Source organism: Ahaetulla prasina, chromosome 10, assembly GCF_028640845.1.
Source record: "Ahaetulla prasina isolate Xishuangbanna chromosome 10, ASM2864084v1, whole genome shotgun sequence".
Lineage (NCBI taxonomy): Eukaryota > Metazoa > Chordata > Lepidosauria > Squamata > Colubridae > Ahaetulla > Ahaetulla prasina.
The window spans coordinates 14,024,955-14,039,813 of NC_080548.1; the positions used below are offsets into that span (position 1 = coordinate 14,024,955).

At 42.2% G+C, this 14,859-nt stretch overlaps 1 protein-coding gene across 1 annotated transcript in view; it reads right to left on the reverse strand.

Annotated features, from left to right (window-relative positions):
• The window catches only part of PAFAH2 (platelet activating factor acetylhydrolase 2), a 32,074-nt gene extending 19,218 nt beyond the window's left edge, over nucleotides 1-12,856 (reverse strand). The window contains exon 1 of the mRNA XM_058195506.1: nucleotides 12,593-12,856. Within this exon, the coding sequence (XP_058051489.1) occupies nucleotides 12,593-12,841 (249 nt within the window). The 5' untranslated portion in view covers nucleotides 12,842-12,856. The remainder of the gene's footprint in view (nucleotides 1-12,592) is intronic.
• Nucleotides 12,857-14,859: the final 2,003 nt, after the last annotated feature.

Here is a 14,859-nt window from a genome sequence, read left to right on the forward strand (position 1 = left end):
CCAGTACCTTAGAACTACCTCTCAGAACATGCTGATTCCATCTCCTCCCTTATGCCTCTCGATTCTCCTTTTAATATCTCTTTTCTGTGAATTCTTTGCTCCCAGGGGTGAAATGCTCCCAGTTCGGACTGGATCACCTGATCAGGTAGCGATGGCGGCAGGTGGTTCGGAGGACCGGTAGCAAAAATCCCTGCCTCCCCCATGCCCAGCTGAGCCATGTGATCGTCCGAGGTTTTTTTTTTACTTTTAAAAGCATTTTTTCTTTGGCTGAAAAAATGCTTTTAAAAGTAAAAAAAAAACCACCTCTGATGATCGCGCAACTTAGCTGGGATCATCAGAGCTTTTTAAAAGCATTTTTTCTACAACCTCTACAGCCGAAGAGGTTGTAGAAAAAATGCTTTTAAAAGAAAAAAAAAAGTTGGCCACGCCCACCCAGTCATATTACCCCCCCACCAAGCCATGCCCATGGAACCGGTAGTAACAAATTTTACATTTCACCCCTGCCCCAGCCCTTCATTTTACCCTACCCCACTGCCACTCCAATATTTTTGCAGATGAGCCCAGGTAGTATTGCCAGATGCAATGTTTTCATTGCAGACAATCACATGTGTTAATCGTAGAAGTTGAATAGGCATATAGTCACCCTGGCCACATGACCACTGAAATGTCTTCAGACTCTGCTGGCTCCTTGGCTAAGAACTGGAGATGAGTACCATCACCTACAGTCAGGGGACTCTAGGTGATGGACAGGGGAAGCCCTTACCTTTAACTTTAGAATAGGCAGATATAGGGTAGATTAGAGACCTTGAAATAGTAAATGAAAATCAAACATTAAAAGAGAAAAATCTGGGCTCAGGTCTAAGGTTCGGCCAGCTCAAGGTTTCTGGGATATTTCATTTGAGGGCCTTTCAATTTTCCAGCTGATAAGTGCCAGCCTCATTCATTGGATGGTTATATTTGACGTCATTCTTTCCATCCTGTTGGCCAGACTTTACACAAGGAGTGGAATGACACACCTTTTCCTCTCCCCCCCACCACTCCCGGTTGGCTCTTTCTGGAAAGCATAAAGAAGCTTTTCCAACTTCCTGTACTTCCTCATTTATATGCCAACGGGTTTCACATCAATTGCAATGACTCAACTTTTCTCCATTATATCATTCACATCTGTCTTCCTCAATACGATGTGGGCTGCAATTCCTGGAATTCTTCAGCTACCAGAGACACGAAGTATTTCATGGGTAACATCTTAGGTTAAGAGGAAGGACCCAGTCGAAATCTCCTCCCAAGGAAGTTCTGGGGCTGATGGGGAATTAGAACTTGGATCTTCCTACTCCTAATCCACTACCTTCCCCACTGGATCACCAGGTTCTTGGGTTGAGAGGAAGGGACTGTCCCAAAGACACAGGGAGTTTCTATGGCTGAACAGGGTCTGGAACCTAGGTCTCTCCATTTCTAGTACAATGCTATTTACACCAGGGGTGAAATCCCGCAGGTTCTGGAGAACCGTTAGCAGAAATTTTGAGTAGTTCGGAGAACCAGCAAATACCACCTCTGGCTGGTCCCAGAGTGGGGTGGGAATGGAGATTTTGCAGTGTCCTTCCCTTGGAGTGGGGTAGAAATGGAGATTTTGCAGTATCCTTCCCCTGCCACACCACACCCAAGCCACGCCCACAGAACTGATAGTAAAAAAAATTGAATTTCACCACTGGTTCACACCCCGTAGTGTAAGACATCTTCAAACATTGAACAGCTGTGATGGAATGTAGTACGGAGGTGAATTTCCAGGAGGGGAACAAAGGAACTAAGAGACAACCCAATCCAGATATTTTGTGGGAGAAAAAGAGGGTGAGGACAGTCCCTCCCTAATAATTCCCAGAGTATATGGTAGACGTAAAAAGTAAAGTCTGGCAAGATTCTGTCTATAGGTTCCAGGAGTTGCAGTCCACAAGTCTTAAAAGAGCCAAGTTTGCAGACCCCTGTTCTAGACCTAAATTCCAAATGTTTAACTTCAATTAAGGCTTTATCAAGGCTGAGTAACGATATGACCAGGAATGAGAGGCCACAATATGTCAGATTGGAATCAGTTTGATTCTCAGCGTCACAGTGAAGGATTTGGAAGATTACTTTTCACGGAATCGGCTCTGCAGAGAAATTCACTGTATCTCCCTGTGGAATAGTGGCAGTAAACGTGTTTCTGTATTTATTTTCATATACAGGTAGTCCTCGGCTTATGACCACAATTGAACCCAACATTTCTGTTGCTGAGAGATATTTGTTAAGTGAGTTTTGCCCCATTTTCTTGCCACAGTTGTTAAATGAGTAAATTTGTATATTGTACCGTCTGTTTTATTCTTGCTTGTACACCGCCCTGAGTCCTTCGGGAGAAGGGCGGTATAGAAATCAAATAAATCAAATAAAGGGCCGGTTTAGCTCACGCTGGTAAAGCCTGTTATTAAGAACACAAAGCCTGCAATTACTGCAGGTTCGAGCCCGGCCCAAGGTTGACTCAGCCTTCCATCCTTTATAAGGCAGGTAAAATGAGGACCCAGATTGTTGGGGGGGCAATAAGTTGACTTTGTAAATATACAAATAGAATGAGACTATTGCCTTATACACTGTAAGCCGCCCTGAGTCTTCGGAGAAGGGCGGGGTATAAATGTAAACAAAAATAAATAAATAAATAAATAAATAAATAAATAAATAAATAAATAAATAACACAACTGTTAAGTGAATCTGGTTTCCCCATTGACTTTTGCTTGTCAGAAGGTCACGAAGGGGGATCACGTGACCCTGGCAACCACCATAAATCTGAGTCAGTTGTCAAGCATCCAAATGTAAATTGACCATGGGGATGCTGCCACGGTCATAAGTGTGAAAAATGGTGATAAGTCCATTTTTTCAGCGCTTTTGTAACTTCAAAATTGCAACCTATGACCATCATTTGTGTTGTAAATGTTGGACCTTTGATGAAGGTATTTTTTTTTCTTTTTCTTTTATGTACACTGAGAGCATACGCACCAAAACAAATTCCTTGTGTGTCCAATCACACTTGGCCAATAAATTCTATAAATTCTAAAATTCTAAAAATTCTAAAATTCTAAAAAAAAATTCTAAAAATGTCACTAAGTGAACTGTTGTAAGTGGAGGACTACCTGTCCTTCTCCATTCTCAAAAGCACCCAGAGATCAATCATCACCACTGCTTCTTTAAGATGGTTACTCTTGTTAGATCTATAGAATGACGTTTCCAACAAGTGAGTGCTATACTTACAATTTCAATATTTATTATACAAGTTTTTTTAAAATTTTTTGTTTATTCTGACAGTATCATAGATGTTTCAAGTGTATTGTACTGAGTCCTTAGTCGATTCAGTGGTATACAAATGTAATGAATAAATAACATTAGCATTTTGAGAACATGCCGTGAGCCTTCTCAAAAAAAAAAAAAGGCGGCACTTCCTTATTGGCCAAAGGGCTGCCACGACGAACGATAGGTCATAAAACATGTCTTTTCCACAAGGGAAACCACTTCTCACTCATACATATTCTTATCTTTATTCCTGTAGGTGTCTGGTGCTTCCCCGCTATTTTTATTTTCTAAGAAAGCCAACAGGCAAGTGTAGAAGAGAAAGAAAGGAAGAAAAGAAAGAAAGAAAGAAAGAGGGAGGGAGGAGAACGAGAGGAAGGAAGGAAGGAAGGAGAAAGAGAGAGACAGGAAGGAAGGAAGGAAGGAAGGAAGGAAGGAAGGAAGGAGAAAGAGAGAAAGGAAGGAAGGAGAAAGAGAGAGGAAGGAAGGAAGGAAAGACATAGAGAAAGAAAGGAAGGAGAAAGAGAGAGAAAGGAAGGAAGGAAGGAAGGAGAAAGAGAGAAAGAAAGGAAGGAAGAAGAAAAAGAGAAAGAAAGGAAGGAAGGAGAAAGAGAGAGAAAGGAAGGAAGGAAAGGAAGGAAAGAAGGAGAAAGAGAGAAAGAAAGGAAGGAAGGACAAAAAGAGGGAAAGAAAGAAAGGAAGGAAGGAAAAAGAGAGAGAAAGGAAGGAAGGAAAGGAAGGAAGGAGAAAGAAAGAAAGGAAGGAAGGAGAAAGAGAGATAAAGGAAGGAAGGAAGGAAGGAAGGAAGAAAGAAAGAAAGAAAGAAAGAAAGAAAAGAAAAGAGAAAAGAATGCTAGCAAGCTTAGCTCTTTCTTTTGCAAGGCAATATGTACAGCACAACGTCAGCTACATTGCTCATCCCTAATTTCTTAAACACAGCCAGATAAAAAATCAAGACGAGCAAATGACGCACATATTATGCACACAAAGAATTTAAAAATCTAAAGCTACTAATGTTAGAAATATTATCTTGTACAATTGTGCAATCATTAAAAAGCAGAAGAAATAAAAGGGAAGCACTGAGTCACTTCAGGGTTAGAATGCAGCAACAAGCAAAAACTTAATAAAAGTAGTAAAACAACAACAACAATGCAATTTCCAAAAAGTACAATAATAATAATAATAATAATAATAATAATAATAATAATAATAATAATAATAATAATAATAATAATAATAATAATAATAATATTATTTTAATTTGTATACCGCCCTTCTCCCGAAGGACTCAGGGCGGTGAACAGGCAGATAAAATATAAATACACACAATAATTAAAAACATCCCTTAAAAAACTAATTTAAATGCCCAAAATGTTAAAAAACGTACTCCCCCGTAAAATAACAAAATTTTAAAAACCCATCCAATAAAAATAAAAATCAGGCTAGTCCAGCCATACGAAATAAATAAGTTTTAAGTTCGCGGCGATATCATTTCAACTGGGGGATTTGCAAACTCAGATAAATCAACACTGCTTATAAATGCTAAATTAATGTAGGAGTTGAGGTTGGAGCTCCTGGTTTGAACACAGTCCAGCTGCTGCGGCTTAGAGATGGAACTCTTGTCTCACAATCAGGAGGTTGTGAGTTCGATCCTAGGTAGAGGTAGATGTAGGGTCTCCTGCTTGGGCAGGGGGATGACCTGCAAGGTCCCTTCCAACTCTGTTAATCTGTTATAAGGGAAGCAACGGGATCAGTTTAAAGCCCACATATTACAGTGTAGTCTTCGACATGTGACTATGATTGGGATCCTTGCTAAGGCAGTTTAAGCGACTTGGGTTAAAACTTAAAAAAAGTTAGGGACTTTTTTTTGCCACAGTTGTTAAGTGAATCACTGCAGTTGTTAAGTAAGTCCAGATTCCTGTATTGAGTTTGCTTGTTGGAAACTGGTTGGCAATGTCACAAACAAAAACCACACCACCCCGGGAGCCTGCAACTGTCGTAAATCCATGCCAGTTGCCAAGCATAAGTTTTAATTATGTGGACTGTGGGGATGGTGCGATGGTCATAAGTGCGAGGAACAATCCTGTTTTCAGTGCCCACATAACTTCATATGATCGCTAAACTAATGATGGGAAGTCAATCATTTCCTCTATAAAAAGAGAAAAATAAACCCAAAGCATGCAGTTAAAAGGGTTATCCTTGACTCTCTTTTAGTTATCTTGGTTTCTGGTTTGGTTGTAGGAGGTTTACAATATAAATTGCATTTTTTAATTGAATTTATATCTTGCCCTTCTCCGAAGAGAAAGAGTGCAGAGAAGAGCAACAAAGATGATTAGGGGACTGGAGGATAAAACATATGAAGAACGGTTGCAGGAACTGGGTATGTCTAGTTTAATAAAAAGAAGGACTAGGGGAGACATGATAGCTGTGTTCCAATATCTCAGGGGTTGCCACAAAGAAGAGGGAGTCGGGCTGTTCTCCAAAGCACCTGAGGGTAGAACAAGAAGCAATGGGTGGAAACTAATCAAGGAGAGAAGCAACTTAGAACTAAGGAGAAATTTCCTGACAGTTAGAACAATTAATAAGTGGAACGACTTGCCTGCAGAAGCTGTGAATGCTCCAACACTGGAAATTTTTAAGAAAATGTTGGCTAACCATCTGACTGAGATGGTGTAGGGTTTCCTGCCTGGGCAGGGGGTTGGACTAGAAGGCCTCCAAGGTCCCTTCCAATTCTGATGTTATGTTATATGTTAAGACTCAGGGCGGCTTACACTGTGTTAAGCAATAGTCTTCATCCATTTGTATATTATATACAAAGTCAACTTTATTGCCCCCAACAATCTGGGTCCTCATTTTACCTATCTTATAAAGGATGGAAGGCTGAGTCAACCTTGGGCCTGGTGGGACTTGAACTTGCAGGAATTGCAAGCAGCTGTTATTAATAACAGACAGACTTAGTCTGCTGAGCCACCAGAGGCTCTTCTTCGTTTCCATCCCTTTGTTTTTAATTATTGTTCACTTGCAACAATCTCATTTCTCAGTCTCCCTGAGCCTATTACTGAACTGAAATAAAATTTCCATTCCTGACCTTGAGGATTGCTAATTTAATGTATTATGGTCATTAGCCAGCAAACAAAGGGGGGGGGGAAATGAGGAAAACACCCAACATATGAGCACTTTTGGCATTTAAGACTTTAGGACAGCCCATGCAGTTTTACTGTGGGAAAAGCTCTGATCCATAACAGAAGGACTCTGATTTTCCTCTTCAAATACAGAGAGTCCTCGACTTACGATCATAACCGAGCCCCAAAGTTCGGTTGCTAAGCGAGAGAGTTATTAAGTGAGTTTTGCTCCATTTTATAGACTTTTTTTCCCATGGTTGTTAAGTGAATCACTACAGTTGTTAAGTTACTAACACGGTTGTTAAGTGAATCTGGCTTCCCAGTTGATTTCGCCTGTCAGAAGGTCAAAAGGGGATCACGTGACCCCAGGACACTGCAACCGTCATAAATATGAGTCAGTTATCAAGCACCTGAATTTTAATCATGTGACCATGGGGAAGTTGCAACAGTCGTAAGAGTGGAAAACAGTCATAAGTCACTTATTTCAGTGCCACTATACTTTAAACGGGCACTAAACGAATGGCTGTAAATCCAGGATTACCTGCATTTGTTTTCAACGGATGGCTTTCATGTTACAAAAAGAGGCACAGTGGCCTAGCGGTTAAGAAGTTTAGACTGTCAACTGGAAGGTTGGCAGTTTGAGACCCAAGTACTGTGCGACGGGGTGAGCTCGCATTCTTGCCTCACCTCCTGCTCACCTAGCAGTTCGAAAGCATGCAAATGCGAGTAGATAAATAGGTACCACTTCGGTGGGAAGGGAACAGTGTCTCTCAGCATATAGTCATGCTGGCTCCATGACCACAGAAGCATCTTTTGACAATGCTGGCTCCCTCGGCTAGGAAATGGAGATCAGTACTGGTCCAGGGGTGGGTTTCACTTACTTTTGCTACCGGTTCGCTTGCAAGTAAAGGCTGTATTTGATGACATCCGGGTGGGTGGGTGGAGGCTCCTGCCGCTGCCGCTACCAGTTCGCCCAAACCGGGACAAACCAGTAGCAACTCACCATTGTACTGTTCCCTGGAGTCAGACATGACTGAACTGGGGAAATCTTTGCTTTTACCTTAGGTTACAAAAAGCCATCCCATTGGGGGGCAGGAAATAAGGCCCCAGAATCTGGATCGTGATACTTTGTTCGAAATGCAGTTCACAGTCCACAACTACAGGGCAGATGGCTAGATTCTGCGCAGCAGCACTGGAGATTCATTGGAAACACGCGTCTAATCCACCATAGCTATTTTATACAAGCAATGTGGCAAAACATTTGTACAGCTCATTCCTTTCCCTTTTAGTATTAAACTACTACGAGCCTCAGTTTATGGATCGTAATTTTAGTATACCTTGTTTCCCCCAAAAAAAGACCCTGTCTTATATTATTTTTAACCCCGAAATAAGCACTTGGACTTATTTTTGGAGAGGTCGTATTATCTTGGGGCGTGTGGAGCAAGATGGGGCTCCTCTTGCCGTCTTAACTGATTTCCAGCTCTGCGCTTAAATATTTTCAGGGAGCGCTTATTTTCGGGGGGAAGGCTTATTTTAGTGCATGCGCTCAAAAGCCCTTGAGCTTATTATCAGGGGATGTCTTATTTTCGGAGAAACAGGGTAGTAGACCATATATAATTGACAGGCTGGATTTTATTGCAGAATTTTTTAAAATCTGATATTTATTATTTTATTCTAGAATTTGCAATTGTATATTTACTGAGCGTTTTTATTTGTTCTGGTCTATGGTCTATGGTTGTAATAAATTGAGTTGATTGAATTGATTGACCAGTCATGCCAAGTAAAGACGTCGTCCGCCAAGACAGGAGCTTACAACAGCCCAATGCTCTCCACGGGGGGGGGGGGGGGGGGCAAACTGCTAATCCCATTGAACCGTTTTGAGCTACATTGCTTGAAGGGATAGACTGAATTCACTGGAAGAGCACAGGATTCACAGAAGGCTGACTTAGCACATTGTCCCTTCAGGGTTTGGTTTGCATTGGACCTTCTCTGAGAGGAGTCATCTGGCCTTCCTAATAACTATGAGTCACCCAAACAAACAACGTCAAGATATATGTAGAAGTCCACAGACTTTTTACCTACATAATCTGAAATAATTGCAAATTCAGAATTCACATACAGTCCAGAAGCAACACTATGCCAGGGGTCACCAAGCTTGGCAACTTTAAGACTTGTGGACTTCAACCCCCAGAATTAATCAGTCAGCAAAGAGTTGAAGTCCACAAGTCTTAAAGTTGCCAAGTTTGGACACCCCTGCACTATGCAACTCTTTCTTCAACTTTAACACAAAGCAGCCATTTGGACAGGCAGAAGTCACAAATTATTAACTAACTTATTTTTTTCTTTCTTCGTGATCCTTTTTTCCCTTCTGAATTGTATCATGTTGACTGTGAACAAGGCTTTTTTTAAAAAAAATTCTCCTTTCTTTGATTATATGGATGGCACTTAAAAGAACAGCTTTTAGAAGTAGTCTCTTGTTTGGTGGACCTACCGTATATACTCGAGTATAAGCCGAGTTTTTCAGCACATTTTTTGTGCTGAAAAACGTCCCCTCGGCTTATACTCGGGTCTATACGGCTTATACTCAAGTTTTTTTTTTTTTAAGCCCCTCGGCTTATACTCGAGTATATACGGCTTATACTCGAGTTTTTTTTTTTTTTTTTTCACATTTTACCGGACTGAAGCCCTGCCGGTGCAGTGAGAGGGCGGGGCGGGGGAGCCGCCAGCCTTCTCAGCTGAGGGAGGGAGGGTTTCCCCAACCGGTAGGTGCCTCATTTCCCACCCTCGGCTTATACTCGAGTCCCCAGTTTACCCCAGTTTTTGGGGTAAAATTGGGGACCTCGGCTTATACTCAGATCGGCTTATATTCGAGTATATACGGTAATTATCAATTAAGGTTTTAATTCTAATACATACGCTTCTAAGAGTTATATCCCATCAAACCCAACAGGTTCAATTCTAAATAAAGCCTCACACTTAGAATCATGATTCATCAAACTCAAAGGAATTAAACGAAATTATTTAATAGTTAATTATTCTCTAAAATCTTAAAGATTTTAATTTAAATTACATTAAATTAAATGTAATTAAAATATCAATTATAAAATTAATAAATAGTAATGGGCTCCCAAAAAAAAATAGGGAACATCACCTGAACACCATTGGCATTGACAAAATGCCCATTAGTCAATTGCAAAAGGCAGCTTTATTCAGAACAGCTTACACCCTGCTAGGATACCTTTAACATTGTCAAACATCAACATCTGTCTTTGGAAAGAATTTGATAGGTGGATAAAAGTTGCAAATCTAACTTAAACATCTGGCTGACTGTCGACGAGTCATAACAATATAGAAAAAGAACTTGAGACAATCCGAACTACAAAAACCTGCAAATAGATGTAGAATGACTGTGGCAAAAGAAAAAAATAGGTGCCTTGGGTGCTATCCCAAAACACCCGACCAACCTAGAATAAATCTACATTATTAAACCTTCTGAGCTGTACAAGCTATGTCTATGGAGATTCTCAGTCATCCAGGTCATGATTGTCCCAAAAGTGCTTTTTCAAAAGGCAAGTGGGCTTTCTGGGTTTTCTTTGAAGACGTTTCTGAGAGTTGGAGAAGCTTCTTGGATAAGAAGAGCAACGTCTTCAAAGAAAAACCAGAAAGTCCAGTTGCCTCCTGAAAAAGCACCTTTGGGGTGTACAAGCTATGGATTAATTTCTGAAGGCGCGTGATAAGGTTTTGCTATCCCCTTAAGTGCATGTTTCGCAAGCGTAGCAACTTTAAGATGAACGGACTTCAAGTCCCAGAATTCTGGGATTTTGAAGTTTAACAGAATAGCTGAGTTGGAAGGGAGCTTGGAGGTCTTCTAGTCCAACTTTAAAGTCACTAAGGTTGAGAAACATGCCTTAAGTCAGGGGTCTCCAACCTTGGTCCCTTTAAGACTTGTGGACTTCAACTCCCAGAGTCCCTCAGCCAGCAAAGCTGGCTGAGGAACTCTGGGAGTTGAAGTCCACAAGTCTTAAAGGGACCAAGGTTGGAGACCCCTGACTTAAGTTGTGCCAAATATGAAAAGCCTTGGCTCTGAATCCACACAGGATTGGCTGCCATGCTATGGTTACTTAGGTGTTAAGTGAAGACCAGTTTTCAGAGAGAGCAGATGGGCTTCTTTCAGAGATGCTCTAGCACAGGGGTCAGCAACCTGCAGCTCTGGAGCCGCATGTGGCTCTTTCACCCCTCTGCTGTGGCTCCCTGTCACTCAAAATATGCGTCACAACCGTCAATGTGCAACACCCAATGGGTTACTTACGGGACCGTCTACTGCCACCGATTGCCTCCCACTGACCCGTGCGCTCTCACAGGGAGGGACTCCTCAGGGTGCCATCAGCCAGGCAGTGCTGTCTGGCGACGCCCAGGGGAAGGGCCTTTTCTGTGGGGGCTCCCACCCTCTGGAACGAACTTCCCCCAGGACTTCGCCAACTTCCTGACCTTCGAACCTTTCGCCGCGAGCTTAAGACACATCTATTTATCTGCGCAGGACTGGACTAGAATTTTAAATTTGGTTTTAATGGGGTTTTATTATTTTATTGTGGTTTTAATATTCAACCGTATTTAATAAGTTTTTTAAATTGGGGTTTTAACTTGTACATATATGTATGTTTTACTAGGCTGTAAACCGTTCTGAATCCCTTGGGAGATAGGGCGGTATAAAAATATGATTAAATAAATAAATAATAAATAAATATACCCACCGGCACACAATTTATTGTTCAACCCCCGGTAGACCAACCATGGATTAATCCAAGAAAAGAAAAGTTTCAAGAAGCAAACAGAACGTTTAATTCAACTACATATGTTAGTTTCGTGGCTGCTCAAGAAATAGTCAGGCACGGGAAGGGTTTTGTGGTTCCTGGTGTTTTCTTTTCTGTGGGAAATGGGTCCAAATGGCTCTTTGACTGTTTAAGGTTGCAGACCCCTGGCTCTAGCCCAGTGCTTTTTAATTTCAGGAACTGGCTAGAGAATTCTGGGAACTGAAGTCCACACCTTATAATGGCTGAATTGAGAAATACTGCTTTAATAGTAGTTGAACTGAGATGACCTGGAAGACCACTCCCAACTCTTCCATTCCATGATTACACACAGCAGAACAGCTAAGTAAAGAAACAGTCACACCTAAATACAGAAACTACCTAAATACAGAAACTCTGGCTCAATCTGCCCAGTGCTGGAACAGATTCCTGAACAGAACATAGAATAACAAGAGTTGGAAGGGACTTTGGAGGTCTTCTAGTCCAACCCCTTGCTTAGGCAGATAACCCTCTAGCATTTCAGACAATAGTTATCCAATCTCTTACCCAAGAAGAAGGGACTGAGAAGACATCACAAAGATAGGAAGCAGGGCGGTCAGGTGGGTCTAATCTTAAGTAGCAATATCTTGACCTCTTAGTGCAGGGGTCTCCAACCTTGGCAACGTTAAGCCTGGCAAAGCAAAGCTGGCTGGGGAATTCTGGTAGCTGAAGTCCGCCAGGCTTAAAGTTGCCAAGGTTGGAGACCCCTGCCTTAGTGTCTACCTGAGTTTACACCCTGTGGCTTAGCCATGGGGGGGCCGTGATAGCTCAGGCTGTAAAGAAGCCTGTTATTAGAACACAGCAGCCCGCAATTACTGCAAGTTCAAGCCCGGCCCAAGGTTGATTCAGCCTTCCATCCTTTATAAGGTAGGTAAAATGAGGACCCAGATTGTTGGGGGGGCAATAAGTTGACTTTGTAAATATACAAATAGAATGAGACTATTGCCTTATACACTGTAAGCCGCCCTGAGTCTTCGGAGAAGGGCGGGAATTAAAAATAGAATAAGGAAAATAGAATAAGGAGTTAACCATGGCTTCTGGCTACAACCCCCCACTCCACCGTAAGCTAAGATGCATCCCCAGGACAGGAGCCCTGTGTTCCCCCAGTTTTTTCTAAGCCCAAACCCGACCAGCCAACTTTCTGTATGTGTGACTCAAAAGGAGCGACGACTTTCCAGGCCGGGGATAAGGAAAGCAGGCGTGGAATTTAGTCCTCTTTCCCACGTTCCGGCCGATCCGAGTGTCCCGCGTCCGTCGGTTTCAGCGGGCGCAGCTTCCCCTTCCCCGTCCCGCGGGGCCCTGGGGCCCCTCCCTACCTTGGGGCTCTGGCCCACCATCACGTCGGTGCAGCCGACTTCATAGGCGCCCTTCCCGTGGGGCAAGCCGAGGGACTGGCTTCCCCCCATCCTGGCAGCTTGGTCGGTCGGTCGGCCGGCCTGGAAAGGGCAGCTTTCCCCGCGACCTCCGCGGCTGGAGGAACCGAAAAGGGGCCGCGCTCTCTCGCTTCCTCCTCCTCCTCGTCTCGCCCCTTTCCCGGCCATTGGCTGGCGGCGGAGCGGAGCCATCCCACGGCGGCCCCCAGCGAGGGAGGAGCCCGGCAGGGCCCGAAAGGAGGAAGCGCCGAAGCCCCGAGAGCTCAAGCGGGGAGCCAAAGGGGCTTCTTGGCGGACTTGGGATCGCGCGTCCCGGCCGCGCAGCTAAAGGTTTTGGCGGCGCTCGGAAGGTGGGAGCGGGAATTCAGCAGCTGCCCTATTGTTCCTCTTCATCATATCCAATTAATATAGTTCTCACGTGCTTATGCTCATATATATGCTTATATATTATATAGTTATTTCGTGTTAAGGCTTATATATACTGTTATGATTAAATAAATAAATAAATAAATAAAATAAAAAATAAAGGCAGCTGGAGGAAGAACAGCACAGTTGGGTTAAAACTTAACATTGAAGTCTGTCTTTTTCTTTCTTTTCTTTCTTCCTTCCTTCCTTCCTTCCTTTCTTTCTTTCTCTCTCTCTCTCCTTTTCCTTTCTTTCTCTCTTTCCCTTTCTTTGTCTCCTTTTCTTTCATGCTCTCCTTTTCTTTCTATCTCTATTTCTTTCTTTCTTTCCTTCCTTCTCTCTTTCTCTCCTTTTCTCTCTCTCTCTTTCTTTCTCTCCTTTCTATATCTCTCTATTTGTTTCTTTCCTTCCTTCCTTCCTTCTCTCTCTCTTTCTTTCTCTCCTTTTCTTTCTATATCTATTTTTCCTTCCTTCTTTCTCTTTCTCTCCTTTTCTCTCTCTCACTTTCTTTCTTTCTCACTTTCTCCTTTTCCTTTCTTTCTCTCTTGCCCATTCTTTCTCTCCTTTTCTTTCATTCTCTCCTTTTCTTTCTATATCTATGTCTTTCCTTCCTTCCTTCCTTCCTTCTCTCTCTTTCTCTCCTTTTCTCTCTCTCTATTTCTTTCTTTCTTTCTCTCCTTCCTTCCTTCCTTCCTTCTCTCTCTCTCTCTCTCTGTCTTTCTGTCTTCCTTTTCCTTCTTTCTCCTTTCTTCTCTCCCCTTTTCTTTTTCCATTCTTTCTTCCCTTCCCTTTTCTCTTCTCTTCCCTTTCCTTTCCTTTTTCCTTTCCCTCTTTTCCCCTTCTTTCTAATTCAAGGCAGCACATTCCTATTACCCCAGTTCCCCCTCCCCATGCCAGTTATTTTTATTTTTATTTTTTTATTTTCTCAAGCACATATTAGATAACAGATATAGATATAAACATGGTTATTAATACATGAAATGGTTACAAATAAAAGGGGGACATTATCTTCTTTACTCCACATTTAATTGGAATTGTTTTTGTTCTTATTGTTGTTTATTTATTCTGTGGCTTTGTATGTACACTGAGTTCTTCTGTACTGGAGACAAATTTCTTGTGAGTTGAATCACATTTGGCCAAATAAAGTGCAATTCAATTCCCTTCCTCCTCCTCCTCCTCCTCCTCTTATCTTTCCCACAACAACCCCTTGAGATGGGTTGGGCGAGAGAGTGTGGTTGGCTCAAGGTCACCCAGCTGGCTTTCATGCCTAAGGCAAGACTAGAACTCACAGTCTCCTGGCCAGCACCTTACCCACTGGTTTTACTCAATTTAAAAATATCCTTACGCAAAAGAAACCTACCATATTTTGATGGCTAAGCAAGGTATTTCAAAAGACTGCAAAAGGATGGACATAGATGAACTGCAAAATTCCAGATGAACAATAGATGGCAGCAAACTCTTAGATGGGCACTTCACTGCTGCCATCTACTGTTCATCAAGATTTTCACAGCCCAGAAGTGGGAAGACACTGAAGTCTAACGAAGACCACACACAGCACCAGGGGAAGGTAGAAGCATCCAGAATTCACTCCAATTTTCAGACAGATTCATATTTTTTATTCAAGGCAAGAAAACAAGCAACCAGAATATAAATCCTGCATTGTCATGACTTGCCCTTGTTTTGATGGGCATTAACTTCAATGCATAAGAAACAAAGTGGAGGGGAAAAATTAAATTGATATAAGAGATAAAAATTAGTGATGATTCAATGTATCTTTCTCCTCCTCCTCCTCCTCCTCCTCTTCC